The 22,681-nt window shown below is 37.9% G+C and overlaps 1 protein-coding gene across 5 annotated transcripts in view; it reads left to right on the forward strand.

Annotated features, from left to right (window-relative positions):
* Positions 1–22,643, forward strand: part of LOC144443505 (follistatin-A-like) — a 26,148-nt gene extending 3,505 nt beyond the window's left edge. For 2 of the 5 annotated variants that reach the window (XM_078133001.1, XM_078133004.1), the window contains exons 2-7: positions 5,895–6,000; positions 17,982–18,194; positions 18,915–19,133; positions 19,509–19,730; positions 20,033–20,275; positions 21,641–22,643. In XM_078133001.1, coding sequence (XP_077989127.1) covers positions 5,895–6,000; positions 17,982–18,194; positions 18,915–19,133; positions 19,509–19,730; positions 20,033–20,275; positions 21,641–21,933 — 1,296 coding nt within the window. In that variant the 3' untranslated portion in view covers positions 21,934–22,643. Of the gene's footprint in view, positions 1–5,894; positions 6,001–13,798; positions 14,102–17,981; positions 18,195–18,914; positions 19,134–19,508; positions 19,731–20,032; positions 20,276–21,640 lie in introns of those variants that run through there. The other 3 variants (XM_078133003.1, XM_078133002.1, XM_078133005.1) reach the window with 3 other exon arrangements.
* Positions 22,644–22,681: the final 38 nt, after the last annotated feature.

Below are 22,681 nucleotides of genomic sequence, written 5' to 3' on the forward strand. Positions count from 1 at the left end.
TACTGTCGTGAAGAGGGGATGCTACCTCGAGCATCAGTAGAGCACCCGTCTAGTCTTTGAGACTTCTTGTCTTCAGCTGTGGCAATCAGTGCGTCACACAAATTCATTGTTGTGGTAGAAACAACCAGTCTATCGCATAAACTGACACCCCCCCCCCCATTCCATTTTCTAAAAAGTGATCGGCCCTCAAGTTCATTACTCTAAAACAGGACTAACTATTTTCCAAAAACATGGGTGAAAGTGCTGTCAGAAATAATAAGTGACCCGAGTCTGATATTCAATGGTAAGGACTCTATTCCACCGCTTTCATACCATTGATTTTCTTGGCATTGAGTTTGATTTCCACCGGCCCTCCCCCTTGTAATTATTGAAAGCTCCCTTAGATCTAAAATAACCAGTATATTATAACTGTTTCCTTAAAACTCACCTGGGGGGGGGGGCAACTGCCACAGATGACAATGTGGGGACTTTTCGAGCAAAGGGAGTCCCTTACTGTCCTCGGGTTTGACATCGACTCTGAGAAATGGTATAGTTTTGTTAATAAACAGGGGTTTTCTATAGGGTTATTGTGGATCAATGATGACCTCTCCACCACGTGTATAAGTAATTGTAACCGTATTTTTGGTAGGGTTTCAAATCCATACCACAACCAATCAGTTATGCAACAACTGATGGAACACTAGGTTCGTGACTATGTCTGTATATACCAGACGTTAGGCTTTGATGTGAAAATTACATACATTTTGGATTTCAAGTTCTGTGTGGAGTCTCCCCGTAAGATAGTGCCTACGGAGTTGCGACCCCCACGCGCCACCACGCTATGGTATTGGAATAAGCCACTGTGGTCATGTGAATCTGCATGGATACTTTTATAGTGCTAGAATGGATTCACGCCACCAGTGGCGACCATTTCAAAAGTAGAACGTTGTGAGTACATTTTACTCTGCGCAGTGGTAAAGCTTGACTACAGTCTAAATCATAAAGGAGAAACGCTATGAGTGAGTGAGTGAGTGAGTGAGTGAGTGAGTGAGTGAGTGAGTGAGTGAGTGAGTGAGTGAGTGAGTGAGTGAGTGAGTGAGTGAGTGAGTGAGTGAGTGAGTGAGTGAGTGAGTGAGTGAGTGAGTGAGTGAGTGAGCGAGCGAGCGAGCGAGCGAACGAGTGAGTGAGTGACTCGTTGCGTTGGTTGTCTATGTACCAGTCAAAAAAATCGATATAAAGATACACTGGTTACTAGATGATAAACAGCTTTATAGATTAGTGGACGTGTTAGGTTTAATCCAATCCTATTATGATTATAAACCTTACGAATATCTTTCACATTTTATTTACCTTTGTTTCTTTGCCATTTGTAAAGTGTCAGGATTAATCAATCATAAAGTCTCAAACTTGAATTTATGAGAGATTTCCCACCAAACTCTACCAAATAGATTGACTTATCAAATATATTGATTTCATATAAGTAAGCGATCATTTCAAAATGTAATTTCCTCCAAAAGTTAAAACTTTTCTCAAAATGCTGTTGTGTGACAAAATGTTCTTGTGCGTTATATGGACCGTCGATAGGTTAGTTATTCTGGGGTACGGTGCCGTAAAAGAGGCTGTGGTTTACGACGATGGTGTTAATACAATACAAGACTGAACCAGGGCGTCCTTGGGGGTCCGAAAAAAATCTTACAATCATTGCCACAAAATGTATATTTTATCGTCTAGCTCAACAAAAAGTGTACTAATATGCTGCTGAATTGTATCGTCAAAAATGTCACCAGCATTGCTACATTTTCTTTGCACGAGTCTCTAAGGATAAATATCATAATTGTTCGAGCCAGACGATAACATGTATCAATTTTTGTACGATTTTTTGACCAGACAGACCTTGGCCATAAAATGAAGTTATATGCTGATAACATTTTTTACGCGCCAGACAACGTTCACGTGTATTGTATTGAAATACCACCATCAATAGAAACAGCAAACTAACCCTTTGTACAGCCTTGGTGCGTATCAAGTACTGTACTACACACATTCTAGGTCAAAGCACACAAAGTGTCGTGATTACTCTTGACAAGGGATGGATGTATAATGTTTTGGTCAAACAAAATGTGCCCTTGGACACAATATTTAGAGATAACACTGTCGTCCTAATCTGCCGCCAAATGAACTTGAGTGGTTTCCTACAAAAGAAATATATGTCATGTCAAGGTTTGTCAAGGTTGCCGTGGCTCCCAGTTGTTTATTTTTGTCGTTCATCCCCGTCTTGTGTTTATAACCTATATATCCCATGACTTCAGAAAAATGTGTTTTGTATGTCTTCTTTTGACGACACAATGATTTATTTGTATCATAATAGTAAATTTCCTCTGCGTTAAAAGTGTATTACCACTGCGTTACAAGTGCGTATGTCGTCAATTCACTGGGGTAGAACACGTGACATTTACATATCTCTATCCCGAAACGTCAGGTATTTGCAACTGTTTCCGGTCCGAAGATATTGTGTCTGAAAATGGCACAAGCTGAGTGTAATATGAGGAAAAAATATGCATGCCTTCTATGGCATTACAAATGGTTGTTAGAACAGTTGATTGCATTGAGATTGTAGGGACATTCTCGACATTTTTACTGCGTAAAATAAATTACGTCATCGGATAGTTTGTATGTTATATCTTAATACCAGGTTTGAGTTCAGCAAGTGATGATTAACTATGCTTCAGAAAGTCAAATATTGGGAGTAATTTTTAAAAATATACAATATATAATATTTTTATTTTTTTAAAATATACAGCAACAATGAATCCCAAAACGTATAAACTCAGTGTGTACCCCTTTAACAAGTCATTTTAGCCACGCCACGCCTGTGGTGATATGTTGATGCCTCACTTTCTTTTGTGAACAGATTGCCAATGTTAAAAGAACGGTAGTTGTAGAATTCAGGTACTGTTTTATCTTCTTCAGAAGCCTTCAACATCACCATAACAACGAGAAACAGAGAAAGGGGTGGTAGGAAAACAAATCCTGTAGAGTATTATTTAAATTAAAGCTCTACCAATATCCGCAACGTCGTATTCAAACATGGAGTTGATATTGTAATATGAACTGATATGTATAGTATTACTGTCGTTATTTCAAACTAACGAAGTATTCAGTAATTTCGTATACCTTATCATGAAGAACTTGAATGAGGGACATGACTCGATAGAAGAAAAGACAACCCCCCCCCCCCCAGACAAATATCAAGATATACAGAATATAGAGTATAGTGCACGCAATGCTCAACAAATAACAGTGCACTGTAAACGCTTCAAGAAAATTCCCTGTGACAAAACGGTTTCAGAAGGGTTAAGACCTATTCCAGTATTGGAGAGTTGTGATTTTTCATGACTTCTACATACAGACCGTCACTTGTGCGCTAAGAATCAATGCGTGGTGGATTGTCCAAGTACAAAATATTTGCGAAATTGGCCATTTCATTTCAATACAAAAACAATCTCCTTTTTCCCATAGCTGCCACTAGTGATATAGTCTAGTTCATATACGGTATCTCCACTCACACCAAGTTGACATCCAGACCAGTACTAGTGGCAACGCTTAATTTTCTTTAAATGGCTAATTTCGCAAACATGTTGTACTAGGTCCATTCATGAAGTGAATCTCAGCTCACAAGTATAAGTGACTGCAAAACCTCATAAGTGCGGGAACTAGTATGCGCCAGTATATGGGCCTACGTGTAAGTTTAGGGAGCTTGGGACTCCGGCTTGGGACTCAGTTCGTTCCACCCCGTTTAAGATTCAAGATCTAATGGAATCCAAAAATACAGACAATCACATACGTTTGCAAAGATAGTTTCTCTGTGCCTGAATTAACAAGTTATACTACATGTCTATTATGTCTCCCGCGTAGACGTAGATAGCTTCTTGTTTTTCCTGTGTTTTCTGGGTCGACTTTTCAACCTCAGACGACCCTTTTTTCAACTTATACTTTCATCTCAAAGTAAATGTGTGGCATAGGTCATATCATCTCCTTTGCCTGCTTGTTTCCCTGTATGTCCTCTGATGGAACCGAACCCTCAGACGACGAAAAGCCACATTTATTTTCTTTCTACCCAGTAAAATATACAATTTTATGGTCTTGGCGTCACATTCTATGAATTTGTTCTAACTGTCGCGTCATTTTACGTAAAATAGACCCCACCGCGGTTGGAAATTTAGTCATTTAAGTTCCTGTCTTCCTTCTTACATCGAATGATCTGCCACGTTTATGATTTAGTCGTATAAATATTTACATAATCTCGTCTAATGACATATAGCAGTCTCGGTCTCGCAAATTCTTTCGCTATGAAATCGGATGAATGGAGGGTGACTCCAAAAGGTAAATAAAGTTGTGAAAAACATCGGATGATCTGTCATATATTTAGATTAGTTTAATTATTTCCACTATGTGACCCATCACAAACTATTGGCAAATCAAAAATTATACCATTGCTGCATGTTCCGTTCAAACCTTAGTCCAAACTAAGTGCTATCGCCGAGGATGATGTAAAATTCTTCATCTCGGCTGTCCCCTCCCCTCCCACCCACTCGTTCCTTTTCTGAGTTTTTCCAATCTGTCTCTACCAGTTTCCCTTACTCATTTCTTCTTTACTTATTCTTGAAGTCCCTCTCTCTCTCTCTCTCTCTCTCTCTCTCTCTCTCTCTCTCTCTCTCTCTCTCTCTCTCTCTCTCTCTCTCTCTCTCTCTCTCTCTCTCTCTCTCTCTCTCTCTCTCTCTCTCTCTCTCTCTCTCTCTCTCTCTCTCTCTCTCTCTCTTTCTATTTCGCCCCTACGCCTCTCCCCTTGTATATACCTACATACCTACACACACGTATCTATGTATACATATCTTATCTAGCTGTCTGCAATCATGTATATCTATCTTTATCCATCTGAACTTTACCACATTTTTCATCGTTTTCTCTGATAAACTTTCCAATTTGACACGCTTTCCGTTCGCTGACACTTGATATTTTGTCATCTATTGATGTGTAATGATCAATAGCATCGCTAACACGTTACCCTCCTGTTTTTAAATGTTAATGTATGGATGTGGACCATTATGATGGAATTTTCTTCAAAAGTAGACTATTATTGACAGTACAGAGGAATTTGTTGGCACGTTGATTATCAACAGGTGTACAAGACATCTGTCACCGATATTTCTGACTGCCATTGCGTCCACACATTTAGCCTACTAAGGTGTTTTGGAAATAAAACCAAACATTTCTAAAAGTTAGTGTCAAGCATTTCGTTTTCCGGACACAAGTAAAGGACACGTGACTACATATTTCTAAAAATGTGTTAATTTAGAACATTTGTATACAAAAATAGTTACAATCTATCAAAATTACTTTTAGAGTCACAATAGGAACCAATCTGCTGTTATATGTTACAGAAACGAAAGAAATGGGTTTGATAAAATTGACGACAAAGTGCACGCCCCATTTTGACGACACGTGCACAGGGTGCGCCTTAAATTTGACGACAAAGTGCACGTCTTTAGTGAAAGGGTATGGAAACGCCGCTGCGTCAAAACATAGAAGCAGACATGGATATTTAGCACTGATGGCTGAAAATTGATATTCAACATATGGCATTTTTAGGACGTTTGACGAGTTGGTGAAAGTAACAAGTCAAGGAGAGGGGAAACAAATATAGTACGATGTGGAACATGACGTCATCGATCGTATATGACTAGCAATGATATCAATAAAGGATGTATGGGTAAAGGTCGTAGACGATATAAACGAGCCAAGATAGAGGAGTTCCCCCGTGTTTGTTTACCATAAATATACATATTTGCATATTGAATAAAACACATAATTATCCCCAAGTATATAAATTTAAAAGCTTTCCTTTTTTCTTTCAGATGTTGCTCACGAGCAAGACTATAACTATGAAAGCAGTTTCTCCTTCTGGTTGTTACCTAGTAACACTTCTCGTTGTCCTGGCAGCGAACTGTACTCTTGGACAAGGTAAGTATAGAGTGAATGAATAGGGAGTTGTTTTTCATTTTTTGCTTCACTTAAAATGACTTGTAATGCCGTTGTCGATGTTGACTTTAAGAGTGCGATGTAAATGCAACCGTTTGAAAACGAAACATAACCGTCGGTGAGAAACAATGCAAGTTGGTTGTTGATTCAATCGTTTCACAAAAGCAAAATTGGATCGAGTGTTTTTTTTCTTCTGAAAATAGCCCCCCTAGTAAATCGAGACTTTGCCGTAATACTATCGTAACGGAGTTGCTAGTCTGAGGAGAGAACGAAAGCAATGCGAAAATACGAAACCCACACCTTCTATTATTAGACAGCGAGTCGATGCTCAGTGACAAAAAAAAATCGTTGTACTACTAGTATACTTTTAAATTTTGGCCAGTTAGTACTCTTATTTTGGAAAGAATCTGTTGGATCCGAAACGGTTGGTCAAAATTCTAAAATTCTATCCCGCTTTGTGGTTTTCCCTACTTTGTCTGCGTACAACGAATATAAAACAGGCTTGTAGACTTTTATGTAACTTTACTTAGTTGTTGTGCATTTTTACCTCATCGATCGAAAACTCGGAGAGCTGCACATGTGATAGATTTCTTTGCGTTTTTTGTGTGATTTTGTTGTGTTTTTTGTTTTGTTTTGTTTTGTTTGTTTGTTCGTTTGTTATAAGTTCATAAGTAGTTTACTTGATAAGCCACGATTTACTTAACATGAGACGTTCTTTGAAGCATTATAGTATTTAAGCGGGGTTTGGGGGTTGTCAAGTTAATGACGTGTTGTTTATTTCGTCGTCGTCGTCGTCGTCGTCGTCGTCGTCGTCGTCGTTGTTGTTGTTGTTGTTGTTGTTGTTGTTGTTGTTGTTTTCATATGTATGCTTCAAATTTCCCAAAAAATAGCGATATTCAGGATATTATCAAAATTATTCATATCAAAATGTCAAACCATCAGCGATTACACTTTTTTCGACCCTTGAGATGTTTACTTGTCCTTCGCAAAACAAATAACGTATCCTTGACGTGTGTGTACATACATTGGTTGTCTTTCAACTCTTTTCGCATATACATATTCGCGTTTTCGGCAAGTGTTTCCCCATTGCCTAACGTTTAACTTTTGCTTAACTTTTGTACCCCCACTCAAAATACTGTTGTCTGGTAACATGCTGAATTTGCAGAACTTGCCTGTGATAAATTTTCCTAACGTCTGTCTCTAAGGCGAATAGATTGCATCTATAGTTTTTTTTTAAAAAGCTATTGTATCGTTAATCGCACCATGTCAATACTCACCCGATATCCCAAACATTGCGGTTATTTTTTAAGACGGGGACATAACATAGGCTTGTTTTTTGGCAAGACCACGAAACATTGGCAATCACTGTGTGAACAAGTTCGAATTACGTTATCAGAAACAAAGATTCGATGGATGAAAATTTACTCTGGAACAGAGCCCAAACATTATAGTGACAATGCGAAGGAGATCGGTTGATGATTTAATAACACCGACAGAGAGTAAACTTCTTGGGTAACATATTTCAAACAGTTGGGCCTTGTTTAGAAATTTTCCCACCCAAGTTAGAAACGGTTAAGTTTCCCACACACAATCTTAAACCATAAATCATACTCGGAATTTTTAGTCCGTCAGACAAAAAGTCAATAAAATGGGACACTCACCTCATTGGGAACTTTTTTTGGCTCGAAGTAACGAAATATTAGTTATCGTTAAAAAGTTGTGGGTATTATATGTTGACGAATATCGTGTTCTGTCTAGTCTGACAACATTCACATCATGAAAATTCGGACCAGAGCCCAAATATGTAGAACTCAAAGTCGGGTGGGAACATTTCTACCTTTGTTTCCGATAAAATATTCAGCTTTGATGCATGATGCAGCATGTTTTCCCTTTCTTTTCAAAACTGCACCTGAGGGTGAAGTTTGCCAGTTATATAGTACCTGAAACCAAGGATTTGATACAGTTTGACTCTTTTTTTTAAATTTCCACCTGAAAGTGAAGCTTGCCTAGTACTTATTTACTTCGAGGGTTACTTTTTGGACCATTTGACGGTTTCGTGTGAAGTCACACCCAATCTTTCTAAACACACATTCTTTCCATGTGTGAACCTGTAGCGTAAAAAACTTGAACTGCTTGAATTTCAACTAGTCTCGGCATAAATATCATTTCAAAATCATTAACCTAAACCATTTACGAGTTCTCCATCCCATAATATTATGTCAAATTTAAATAATCCTCAAAAAGGAAGCATTTTCAATATTTAACTACCGTAATTGTCTTATCAGAGACTCAGTTCGCTTTTTTTAAGTTAGTAATATAATCATGTGCGTTCGCAATACCTGGCAATCAAGCATTTGATGAATAGCAACAAACATTTATGTAGTGCACATTTTTTCTATATCCAATGCTCACCCTATACCCAGGAGATTTTAAAGTCTATATATTCCTCTTATTTTAATAAAATAATGTGTAATAATTAACCGATTAGATCCGATGGAAACCGATCAGCTTCGTTCAAAAATGCAATGATATTTCATCTTTCCGCCATTACCCTGTTTTGAAAGAGTTTGAATTTGTTGAGGCAGAGTTTTACATTTGAATGCTTAAAATTGAATTTGTGACGTAAATTCATAAACAAGGGTAACTTCTCTAATTTCCGTCTAAAGTAAAGTTGTATTGCGTCAAAAATTTTCAAAACAGTAGAAATTTGGAATTGTTTTAACTTTTCAAAGACAAGGTTGAACTAAAAACTGGACTTTCAAACATACTCAGTCTGGTAGAAAGACAGATCTTAAATGTAACTCTGACGATTCCTGTCTAAAAGTCTGCGTGTCAAGAAAAAGTTAGACACAAGTGGAGAATATATCTTCAAAAATTCTAGGCGGGAACTGAAATTCAAGGGTGATGATTCCAGCCTAAAATAAATTTGGGGTTATCAAAAGTTCAATAAAAGTTAACGTTTTCAGTGGGAACTATACACTGAACTCTGAAACACACTTAAAACGATTCCCGTTTAAAAAAAGTAATTGTGGTGTGTCAAAAGTTCAACAAAATCATAAATTTGTTCAAAAATACCAGACGGGAACTAAAAATTGAACTTTGAAACATTCCCGTCTACAGTTCCCATCTAAAATAAACTTGTGAGTGTTTGTCAAAAGTTACATAAAAGATAAAATTGTTCACACATTTAAGCGCGAACTAAAATGTGGTCTCTGAAAATGGCAGTTGTTAGACGACTCAGCTGCTACATTGTCGACATAGTCATGATAAACGTGAATTTGACAGCTTGGTATGGCCCGTAACCAGTACGTGATGTTGTGGGGCGATCATAGATACCGTAGTGTCTAACTATTTATTGGTAATAGTATATCTAATACAAATTTGGCATCAGTAGTGATCGGATAAATATATAGACTGCAGTGTGTTTACACTTGTTGTCTGTGTATCTGTCTATGATGGCTTAATGTGTCTGGAGAACTATGAACGACCTTTTACGTTGACGTGTGCTATATAGATATTGAATACCCTTGCACTAACCGGAGGTTGGTTGTACCAACTTTAACATTAACGTGAAGTGGGACGTCATTGTAGTCCACCTATTCCTTTTGAACTTAGAGTATGTCCATATTGTAAAAGACAAAGCTTTACAGTTGTTGAGGATGAAGGTTATTTTATATGGTTTTGTCATTTATATAACGACCATAGACTAGATTTCATTCCTCAAAGATTTAGAATTAACCCCACGAAAGAAAAATATGTTTCCGTACCGGCATGTAAAAATGAAGTTGTCCAGTACAAACTCTCAGTTTTTGTACACAAAGCTTTTAACACTCGGTCTAGTTTCATTCAGCAAACATGAATGTAATACATGTGTTCTTTTTCTCCTATACTATAATGTAAAATATTTTGTGTGATGGGCTGAGGCTTTAGCATTTGAAATAAAGCATAACTTGATCGAAAGGGAAGTCGGCATGTATACGGCGCGTGAACACAACTCGTGTCAAGATACACGCTGGGTTTAACATAATCTAGGTCAATGCAAACTTTACTTGAAATAATTTTGAAATTTTTCAGCTACATTATGAGAAAAATGTGCTAAAATATATCTAACAATCGTTTCCGTTTGTCCATAATATAAGAATCGATAGAATTGGTTGATTTGACGTCCGAAATTATCATGATAATTTCTCACACATGGAACATCTCATTGTCAGTATTTATCAACCAGCTTTACGTTTTATCTTTTCTAAGAAGTCAGAACTCCGTTTAAGTTGAGTTTATACTCAGGGGAGAGGACATCCTTTTAAATTGTTTGTTTATATGACATGTTTCGATGTTCTGTTTTCCCTGTATTACATGTATGATGGTTGCAAAACAAAATAAAAATCGTAAACCCCAAGACAACTTGCAATAGGCATTCAGACTGTTCTCACTTCACAATAATTTTGTCTTAATCTTCACTCCCGTCTATGTACGTATGCAGTTTTTTTCTAGCGTTCTGTGTATGCATAATAGTGGTAAAATTCGAACAGCCAAAAGTGATAGTCGGTCGGTGTACACAAGGCAACTAATTCTAATCCAGACTGACAGCTCTGCATTGCGTGCTTTGGTCCCCAGTTCGTTGGTTTCCCTCAAGTTTAATGGCCTCTATGTATATCAGTGAACTTTAATGAACTCAGATAAAAAATCCTTTCATCAGTCTCATGAGGACCCCAACGAAGACTCGACCCAGACAGGTTTGTTACAATTATCCCGACCAAGGCTATATACGCGATATCATCAGCCAGCGACATGTATGTTACAATGCAGTCGTAGGCTACCTATAAAGTATGTCAACCACTGAGAGAGAGAGAAACGGTCGCTGAACTGTAAACAGCGAATCTCGTGAGAAAACACCAAAGGATACACAATTATCTGTACTGAATCAAAATACGAGAGTAACAATTGATATGCATTCTATGTCATTGACTGAGTTGAGATTTACGAAACGTAAAATTTTCTTTTCACTTTAACGAAATTTTTTCCCCTTTAAATTTGTTGTCATTTTGTTTGATTTGAGGACAGAGAAAAGAATGAAAACGGTCTCTTTTTATCGCTTTGGAGTTCTTAACCTACAACAACGAACACTGACACACAACCCTGTCGGGGTAACTTGTGGGAAACGGGTCCTTGAATTAATCGGTATTGAATTAACTTCATTTTGACAGATTTGGGTCATGGCAACGACCATGGCGATTTTCCCAAAGTAATTATTACGGTTAAAGTGGTGGACTTGGTAAACATGCCGTAATAGCATCTTACGGCATTTTTTGAGTTCGATGCCCTTGCATTGCCGGCGACGTTTCCGGCGGATAAGAACTAATGCAACGAGCAAAGGCCACGTAAATACTTGTTTTGTTACAAATAACCATTTAGTTCTTGCTGGGTGCACAAATACCCTCGGGTGTATACCTAGTAGTCCATATACACTGTACAAACAAAATAAAGGAAACTTCCTTTGAAAACACGTTGTGATGTTAACCGCAATAATACAGACGTCTGGCTAAACAATGCAGCTAACCTTGCTTTCAACCACAAATCTAGAGCAAGGCGCACTACAAAATTGGAGTGAATGTGAAACTTTGAAATTATTTTTCGTACAAATTTGAGTCTTCATTCGGATATAAATTGATATAGAGTTATTTTTCTCATATATACGTACGCGTATATCATCATTTCATATATAATATATACTAAATTTAAGTATACATGGACAGACAGACAGACAGACAGACAGACAGACAGACAGACGGACAGACTGACTGACTGACTGACTGACTGACTGACTGACTGACTGACTGACTGACTAAAACAGACAGAAGATATAGTCACAGACAGACAGACAGACAGACAGACAGACAGACAGACAGACAGACAGACAGACAGACAGACAGACAGACAGACAGACAGACAGACAGACAGACAGACAGTAATTGCTTAGGTCAAAACATTAAACTTTCCTCATGCTTTGATCACACTTGCTTGTTGATGCACTCCAAATAATTCATGCTCGAATTGTGAAAGAGAACTATGTTTATCCCGTCACTTACAATTTAACATCATGTTTCGTTGACATTGCAGACAAAAAAAAACACGCTTTAACAATAAAAGCTTCGATTGCCATCCATCCAAACATTTGAATTCTGTTCCATGTTTTCTTTCATCACATCACGCCAGACTTCATTTAGATACCATATTATCTCCAAGGCCATTCTGGTGACTTTATACCATATTCTTCAAGGTCATCCTAGTGTCTGTATTTCACATGCACTATTCGTCAAGGTCAATCAAATGGAAACAGCTTTATTGTTACCTTCTCAGGGAGCCTTCAGTAATTACAAGGGGGGCGGGGGAAATCAAGCCCGGGATGTAATGTAAAATGTTACCCCCGCCTGGGGTGTTGTGCTATAAAATGACCCTCCTTCAAATTCATTTCTATAAAATAAGTTGAAATATTTCAATGAAAACGTTTTTAACACCGCTTCCCTGTCGCGTAATTGTTAGAGCTCAAGATTAGTAAGTAGTCAGGAGGTCCTGGGCCCGATTCCCACTAGAGACAGGGAATTTTTATTTTCAGTAAGATCCCACCACATTGATAGTTTTAAAGGCATTTATTGTTTCCCTCTATACCACCACAGTGAGTTTGTGCTTGTATTAAATCAATCCATGTGTTTGGATCCAGGCTATTGACTGAGCTGAGGCCAAAAGTGCCAAAGATTAGTAGAGAGTACAACTGACCTCAGGACCGAAGTCAACATCTCCACTCCAACTCATTACCCCCAGTACATTGCCACGTTGTTCCCTCTGTAAGACCCATTCCTCTCCTCACATAATTCATTGTATTTCACTTATGGTGTGGTAGTGATGGGATGTAGTAGGCAATATGATTTGGAACTGGTGGCAGCGGTAGGGTCATGTCAAAATCACAAAATAATACAAAGGTAGATGAATCAAAGTAACATGTGACCCTCCCGTAGTTTCTAATAAATTCTATACTCTAAAATATGGCCCTCCCCGAGGACTGATTTGCAAAAAGTGACCCACCCACCAATTCCCCGCCCCTTATAATTAATGAAGTCTCCCTTAGCCTTACATTGTTATTGAAGCTTAATGAGACAATCCAAGTTTTTACTATGAAAGCTGAATAAAACTGTCGATTCAGCAATTTCAACATTACCATTGTTTCTGGCTTGTGACATTGACAGACGTTCTGATATTCTTGGCCATCGAAGTATAAACGTTCTACACCGTTTGTGAGAGACAAAACATAGAAACAGACCTCAGATCTCAAAATAATTTCCATTTTTTATGACAGATTTTGAAAAAATAGAGAAACGGCGTTAAATCGTGATTTTATTATTTCTTAAAGTTATAACTTTTAAGCCACCTGTTAATCCTTATCGAGGTCACACGGGGTCACACTGTCCAACGGAATAACTTGGTCTATAGGTTAAGAACCCCGCCGTGACGAAGGTCGGAGACGCTGCATAAAAAGCATTCGTCGGTCCAATTTTGATATATAAGCAATTAGGCACGGATGGATTGCGTCATCGTGCCCCGACTGAGATTCTCCACATCATCTGTGATAGCCTATGTTCCGGTCGACGTCACCTATCGTGTAAAATTAGACGTCGAATGTTTGTGTTAACTCCACTCGTCCGGTTTTGTTTTTCCGAAAAACACGGAAAGTTCATAAACTCATTACATTAATCAGTCCCTTTATATAAGAGTGAGTGCTATACATTGGACCACTTCATTCTACTGATCAGCCAGTCAAAGTGTACAGTAGCACATCTCTCTACTTCAAGTTCAGAAGTATTGACGACGACAACAAGAACGAACTCTTGCACGACGTGAAAAGCAAGCAGTGCTTTACAGTTACCAGTAGATCTGTCTGAAATAGCCAACTCTTATAGTTTTGTCAACGAGTCCATTCACTGACACTGCCAACCAAACGTGGCTGTAGAGAACACGATCGAAATGACGAGTACTACCACACTTTTCCTCGTAGCTATGCTATGCTCCAGATTTTTCATCACTAAAGGTATGTATAAGTTGGAAAAAAGACACAAAGTGCTCTGCCGTTTAAACCTTGGCTTTATTTAAAATACAAATAATTCACAACGCGATTTTTCTACGAGCTACACTTTGGTTCAGCGATATATATGTCCATGCTTGAACACGTAAGTGCGTAAGGCTAGTAGCGAATACGTATATAAACTGTTCTCCTGCTCAAGTAACATTAAAAAGACACTTTAGTTTTTGATGACATGTTCCAAGCTATCGCACTGTTTTTTTTAAACCAGGACTAAATTTGCGACTTGTTTGTTGTTAAACGATTTTACTTCCCAGCTTTTCAAAATTTCGCTAACTAAAAAAAGCAATTCAAACAAGTTTCAGCTGACACAAGTCTTCCTTTTAAAACATTAGTCTAAAACCAGTTATTAATTAGTATTTAACAATATAATGTATGCATGGTGTTGATTTTTTTTTTTATTTGGAAAACTTCATCTGTGTACCGAGTAAAACAGTTATGGGTTTTTGAGTACAGGAAATCCCAGTGAAACTACTTTGGATTTCTGGAAATCTCGTATTCCTGTTGTTCCGTAATCACACAAGTAAGTTAGTACACATGCGTACTAGTACTCCAAGCCATATAAATCACCATGTGTTTTTGGTACGATTACAAATCGCCATGTGTTTCTTGCATGGTAGTCAGAGGCCAACAGCGACATTGCGTATGCGAGCGTAAACATGTACATGTGCCATGCCGCGCGTCAACAGCCGCAAGTGCACGTATTCGCAGTTCAGGAGAAACTGACTACGCCGACATTTCTAAAATCTATCAAAACTCTACATAGGCTAACAGGAGTGGGAAACATTTGTACAATGTTTCATTTGTTTAGGATTTATAAAATGGAAGGGGAATCAAATAAAATATATAAATATAACTATATCTATAAGTTTTTCAAAAAATTGGCAAGTAGAAATTGATATTGCATAATATTTAAAAACGATAAATTTCTATTGATACTACTAATTGTTAAAGTAGCCGGGCTACAGCAAAGTTCCGTACATCATTGTAATCTACTAGCCCTAGTCTACGTTTGATGAATGTATGTATGTATGTATGTGTGTGTATGTATATATGTGTGTGTATGTATATATGTATGTATGTATGTATGTATGTATGTATGTATGTATGTATGTATGTATGTATGTATGTGTGTGTGTGTGTGTGTGTGTGTATGTATGTATGTATGTATGTATGTATGTATGTATGTATGTATGTATGTATGTATGTATGTATGTATGTATGTATGTATAATGTATGTATGTGACAGTCTCTCTATCATGATAGATGGACTGTGGCGAAATCAATGTTGTAACACGACGTAGCGACAGTTGTACAATTATCTAGAAAAAAGTACATTCAATAAAGTTTTAGACTGACTTCAGCGAGACGAACAAAAGTCGATATAGTTCTAACATGCCTTTCGTTAGTCACGTGACACAATATATTACTGGCAAGGCGTACCCATAGCCGCAAACTATACATGATATAGTTACAAGTGTTGTCAAGACAATTGATTTACCAGTTTAGTTTATTAAATATCATTATAAAGAGAGGGAGTATGAAGAGTAAACGAGTGGAATGGTAAATTAATAAAGTTTCGTTGTTGGTAGTCATTATTCCTCCGTCATAGAACCAGATCGATTCGCTGAAAGTTAGACGCACAACGCCTCCGCCATGACGCCTCCGCACGACATATAGTCATATTCATTGGTTGACCCATATAAACACCGTTGGATATATGCCCCAGACAGACACCCAAGCTTTGCTTTGCTCGGCTTAATTAATAATCTTGTAAGTTGACTACTTTTACGTGAAGAAGTTGAAAAACCCTTCTAAGTTCTAAGTGTCAGTACAATCTACTTAATAGATACACGTCTGGGGTTTGTGGCACACGAGTAGATATAAGTACACTTGAGCTAAGAATTCTTGGTATTCGGGACAAATAATATTGTATTTGTCTCCGAACACGAGATTACTACATACGAAACGTAAGCTTCGGGGTGGGTCAAATTTATGCCGCTGGTGTTTTCGGAAAGTCTAGTCTCGACTGGCGTAAGCGAACACTGTGAGAAACTTCGAACCGAAAGATCCCGACGGCGCAGTGTGTTTTGTATGTTTCCCTTCCTAACGGTATTTGTTTTCACGGACAATAAATGGACACAGCTTTAGTTACTGGCCACACACAGCTAATATTTAGTTATATTTAGAAAGCATACTATACACTCTTTACTTTTGTACCACCACTACATGCATGTACAAAACTTTACTTAGTGTGTCGAGTTTCATTCGTGCACACGTGTATAGATAGCGTAGATCAGTTTAAACTTGCATTCCGACAATTGTTTCTTGGTCGGCAGCCGACCGCGGGTAACACTCTAGTATGCTACTGTTGTGGGATTTCATGGATATTTCTGAATTCGAAGAGTTAATCTAGGGACAAAATTCAAAATTCACCAAACATATATCATCACCTAAAACTAGAAATTCGCTTCTCACTAAACTGTAACCGAGTATAGCTGGCACAGACCCAAAAAGTAACATGTTCGAATACACAAAGGTGATAAGCCTTTGAGACTAAAAGGCGATACAATAAACTACTCTCCAAGAATGATTTTTTTTCCACATGTTGCAAGAGGATAAGAGTGTTTGATGTGTCCTGCCATGGGCGTTTGTACGGAAGTATTCGTGTAGAATAGTATTTTATTACTCTAAGTTGATATAGATGTTCAATAAGAATATATATCCTATATCCTATGAGACCTTTCACTTTATAAATGTATTGTTAGTAACTGCAGACAGTGCATCAGAGACTACTGTAGACTGTAGGATACGTCATGTCCTTCCGCCCTCTTCGGCCGAAGTTCTTTTCAGTGCCTGATAGATGGATCTTACACACTGTCTGTCCTACTTAATACGTGGGAATCACGAATCATGGTTTAATGCAAACACCATGTATCTATCTTATAGAGTTGTATTGGCTTCGTCTATATGTCAGCCAACTTTAAGATCAAAGCTTCTGACAAAATATTGTTAATTAGATTTAAGTCAATAAAACTGTTCACAGGAGTTCAGCATACTGTCCAAAGGGTTGCAGTTATCTGCAATAATAACCACAGTAGCGTTTTTTTGGCCTAATTTTTTTTGTAAATATTGACCGTATATTTATGTAACTTCAATGCGAAAAATAGACTAAACACTTTGTAGAATTGCTGATATCTGTAGCAAAACCATTGGTGTACAACCGACTAGCCTTGCCAAGTTGTACGAAAAACAAGTGTTGGGTAAAGTCAAGGCCATTCTAGACAATAATAAACACCCCCTTCACCAGCAATTTGAAGTTTTACCAGTCCGATGGCGCTATATATCATATGGTTCTAAAGACAAAAACCAACAGAGCTAAATATTCATTCATTCTGAAAGCAATTCTATGACCGAAACGTGTCAGGAATGATTAGTAACTTATTGTTCCATTGTTTTAATGTATCTGCCCGTGTTTTAATTTGCGATTATTTATTGTATGCATTTTATTGTATATTGTGACCCTGTTATGTTCTGCTTTTATTCTCTATTGTTGCACAAAGAATGGCCCATTTTGGGATAACAAAGATGCTTTGTGCTGTGCTGTGCTGTGCTGTGCTGTGCTGTGATGTGCTGTGCTGTGTTGTGCTGTGCTGTGCTGTGTTGTGTTGTGTTGTGTTGTGTTGTGTTGTGTTGTGTTGTGTTGTGTTGTGTTGTGTTGTGTTGTGTTGTGTTGTGATCACTGCAAGTATTGCAGCCATATTGTGGTAGAACAGAAAATTGATACGATTAATTGACTCGGTATTTTCCTGTTTTTGTCGCATTACAGCTGGACTCTGTTGGTCACAAAAAGCTAAAGATGGAACGTGTAAAGGTCTGATGAGTTCAAATATGACGAAGGAAGCATGCTGTCGTTCTGGTGTAGCTGGGTTTGCTTGGTCGTCAAAAGACGTTACTGCCAGTCAGCTATTCCGATGGAAACTCGGACTATCACGGAAAGATCCCGGAGAGTGCGCCCTCTGCCACGGTGAGTCCTTAAGCGGTAAGTAGTCTAGTCGGTGGTGAAAGTTGTCATAGCAATGCAGTGTTGACGTAAACAATGAAAGTCTATCAGATACATGTAGTTCAAAACTGCGACATGGTAATCTTATGTTAATATAAAGTGTTGTGTACATTTTTTTGAAGACACGTTTCATATTTTTGAGTATTTATAATGAAAGTAATTAAAGGCTTCTCACAAGTTGCAGTTTCATTTATTACTACTATGTAGTTCTATGAGGGTGGAGAAGGCAGCCTCGTATTCAGTTTCAGTTTCCGAAGAAGATAAATTTCAATTAATGAATTACACAAGTGATAATCATGTTGTTATTTTTATGTTTTTAAAAACGAATTAGGGGATATTGGCTTCGTCATTACTTTTCATACATAAAAAATAGTGGTTGATTACATGTTGTAGGAAAAAAACTTGTGATGAAGTTCTTTTACGCCGGAGTTGAAAATCTACAATTTTAACGTATTACATAGACAACAAATTAGAACACTGAGACTGTAAAATACCTCACCGCCGAGGGCGTCCTCCGGGCCATGACAAAAACTGCCACAGACAGAGCTTTCAGTCTAGGCGGACGCTAGATTACTGTTTACTTACCTATATTTTGAAGTTTCTGCAGTTTACGAAAGAAGTGCTTACACGTTACAAAAATACCCCTTGTCCATCCTCTTCTGTTTTGACATTTATGACTTTATTTTCTCTATCTTATAGAAACTTGTGATGGAGTGGACTGTCCGAAGGGGAAAACATGTAAGATAAGCAAAAAAGGAAGACCCCGGTGTGTATGCTCGCCAGATTGTTCAAAACACCGTCACCGTGGCCAAGTATGTGGCAGTGATGGCAACACGTATCAAAACGAATGTCAAATGAAGAAGGCGGTGTGCAGGCAAGGCCAAAACATCAGTATTGCCTACTACGGGGTGTGCAAAAGTATGTATGTGTATGTCACTCAGTCTGAAATATTCGCATGCAGTCTTTCTCGCTGACGTTTTAAAAGTCATTGTGTAAACAAAGCAATTTCGATCATATTTTAACAAAAAATGAATACAGTTTTGGTTTTATCCAATGTATTTAAAGTGCATGCATCACCAAACAAAAGGATAAAATAGATTTATGCTAGAGGGCGCTCTAGATATCTAGGCTACATACCCAGATATGCATGATCTGCTTTGTAGTTGCAACAACTGTCAACCGGACATATTTCAGTAGCAAAAAATAAGAACTAATAAGCAACATTATGTAGTCTAGGAAAGCAGATATTTGGAAATTTATTTTACTCAACAGCGATTTTTGTTTCTCTCTCAGCAGCATCTTGCAATGGTATCATTTGTGCACAAGGAAGTTGCATAGTTGACCAAAACAACCAACCCCACTGCGTGTCCTGTAACATTGACTGCTCGCCACCAGGACCGTCTGATATGATTTGTGGAGCTAATGGCGTCACATATGAAAGTGCGTGTCAGTTGAGGGTAGCCACTTGCTTACTTGGAAGAAGTATTGGAGCTGCATACAATGGTGAATGCCAAGGTTAGCTATTTTTAAAGATACTTGAAAATAAGTAAAAACCAGAAAACAGGAAACAAACAAATGTATGTATAAAAGTCGCCATTATAAGCAATCAAGAAATGGTTATCAATAACCCAGAATGATTATGTATTGGAAACACTCATTCGACAAGAGCGAATGTATCAACGTTTGTACCCCGTTATACATCTGGTGTACAATGTGTAGAATACACTTTAGCCGCACTGAAGTTCGCACTCTTACGAATTTTCGTACGATTTCTCGTCCTCTTATACGAGTTCTTACGGGTTTTTTTCTTTTTCCAGGTTCATTGTCATGTAGTACACTCAGCTGTGTTAACGGTAAACAATGCTTGGTGAATCCAGAGACTCTAGCACCACGGTGTGTCACGTGTCACCTTCCAGAATGCCAAGATGACGAAATCATGCCTTTTGAAAGTAAGATCTGCGGCACTGATAACCAAACATACAATAGCTGGTGTGATATGAGGAGGAAAGCATGCAACAAAGGAATAGTCATTGATACTCAGTATTTTGGAAAATGTCTCAGTAAGTAAAATTCACTTTTTAGCGACTTTTTTTTTAATCTGATCGTTTCACTTGTTGCTATCTAGAAATAGCCAACATCCAGAATCGAAATTCATTCAGGGTCTTTTAGTAGTAAAACGCTGATTATGAAAGTCCATGTTTTTTTTCTGTAATCCAAACTTCAATATTTTAACCCGGATAAACAACTGCGAAAAAGACTTTGTTAAAATGTGACACATCTGGATGTTAAAAAAACACACACTTTCTACTCATTTTAGGAAAGTTCAACCATACCAGGCTGCTTTGTCAACAATGACAACGCCCTAATCCAGGTGTACATTCACTATTTTGTGGTAAGAGCAGTATCATGACGTCACATACCTTCTACTGCTTTTCTCCGACTGCGCATTTGTTGTATCCCACAGCTTGTGTCTATTGCGCTCCTATACGCTCATGGCCACCTACGATCATCTTATTCCGTTTTTGCGTAATACTTGTTGAAATTTGATCGAAAAGAAATGCTTCGTTTTCACTTCTCTTATAAAGTGTGATTTCGGTGATCTCTGTACCATCGGGTATCCTCTGGTCTCAGTTTTCGCAAAGTTCTGTGGAATTTCGATAGTTTGACAACCACTAACACATTCGCAATGGTTTACCTTATATATTTGCACACGAATGAACTCTGAATTATCAAATCAAGATCAGACAGGAGGCGTACGTAATAATAGTTTCGTCTTCTCATATTGGCTGGAGTATGACTTCCCTCCGCTCCGAAATTAAAATCTTCGTTACTGCTACACTTTGCTTCATTTGAACTATAGTTTGCCTACATATGATTCTTACACTTGAAACTCCACAGAACTGCGTTATCTAACTTAAGTGTGTTTTGCATGTACAGATATAGGTAAAATGTAGGACTAGAGAATTATTGTATGCTCAAAAAGACGATGCGTGGCCTTGATCGCAGACATCCGTCGTTGAGGGCGCTTTATCAACGGAAAGAACATCATGTATCAATGACGGATTTTAGGGACTCTGTATATGCCTACGTTTTTTGACAGCTTTCAACCACATGACCTGCCATTTATCGTTCACTTGTTATGTTCTTGCTAAATCCGAACAAGTCAGAAAGTATGCATGGTTTTTGAATTAGTGGTTACCACACCAACACAAAATTAAATTAAATGCTTTGCACAACTCCTTCGTGTGTTTTTTGTGTGAAAATATATTTCGTTTCCAGTGGAATCCACTTCTTGGAGCAACACTGTTGAATGGTAAGCAGTAAAACTCTGAGGTTCAAAGTTCAACCACTCACAATTAGGCTTTTTCATTGGTTGATGTTCGTTCACACAAACTCTAACAGTACGTGTTTTACTCTCTCTCCAGGGCGACAAGTATCACAGACAACAGTGGGCTTAGCGAATCCAGAACTTGGCCAAGGTCTTGACGCACGTTTGGAAGCATCAGGTACGGAACAAAGAGAACCAACCAATACCTCACCAACAGACGGTGGTGGGGAATTTCCCGGGTGGGACTGGGAGGAAAACAGCGAGTACAGCGAATACACTGAAGAGGAACTAAGGCTTGATTTAAATGAAGACAGCGATTATATTGAACCATTGCCAGAAAACATGGCCGGCACTCTAGAGGAATTGATTGACATGATGCGGAACTCATAACGACCAAGATGTCCTTGTATATTTCAAAGAAAAGCTGTACCGTGCTTGTAATATAATATATTTTTGTACAAGTGTATCATATTATACCGTTTTATAGGTGGAACATGCTTCCAGGGTTAATCTCTTGATCAAAACTAAATCGATTTCAAAGAATCAGTTAGAATCCAAGATTGCAGTTTGGTTAATTCAAACCTGTCCAATTTGTACCATACCAGATTAGCGCAACCGTGGCATTGATTGAAGACTGAGGGCGCTGTTGATATTTCATTAGATAACACTTTATGTTGGTGTTTTGCTACTTTCGGCTTTTTCTTCTGTGATATTTATCGTACATTTAATTATTTATATTGTGTTCTGAATGTCGCAATACAAGATGTTTCAGTATTATTTATATAATGTCGGCTTTTCCGTGGAGTATTATTTGGACTAGAAGATTTGTTGTAGGCACAATTTTAACTGAGAGCGCCCGCAACGACGAATTCAGTCGTAAGTGTGATAATATATTCGAATTGTTTCTCAGAAAATTTATGAGCAGATCGAATATTGATTTGTAATTTATAACAGTAAAAGTTTAACTGAACATAGATACGTAGAATCCTGTTTATACAAAAAGATTATATATGCTACTGAGTCATATTTAAACGTGATTTTTCAGCAAAAATGTGAACTTTTAATTAGACTTCAGGTCATAAAGAGAAAGTAAATATAACGCTATCGATTTGCACGGGGTGTTTTCTTTCTGTGTGTG

This window comes from Glandiceps talaboti, chromosome 12, assembly GCF_964340395.1.
Source record: "Glandiceps talaboti chromosome 12, keGlaTala1.1, whole genome shotgun sequence".
Taxonomy (NCBI): domain Eukaryota; kingdom Metazoa; phylum Hemichordata; class Enteropneusta; family Spengelidae; genus Glandiceps; species Glandiceps talaboti.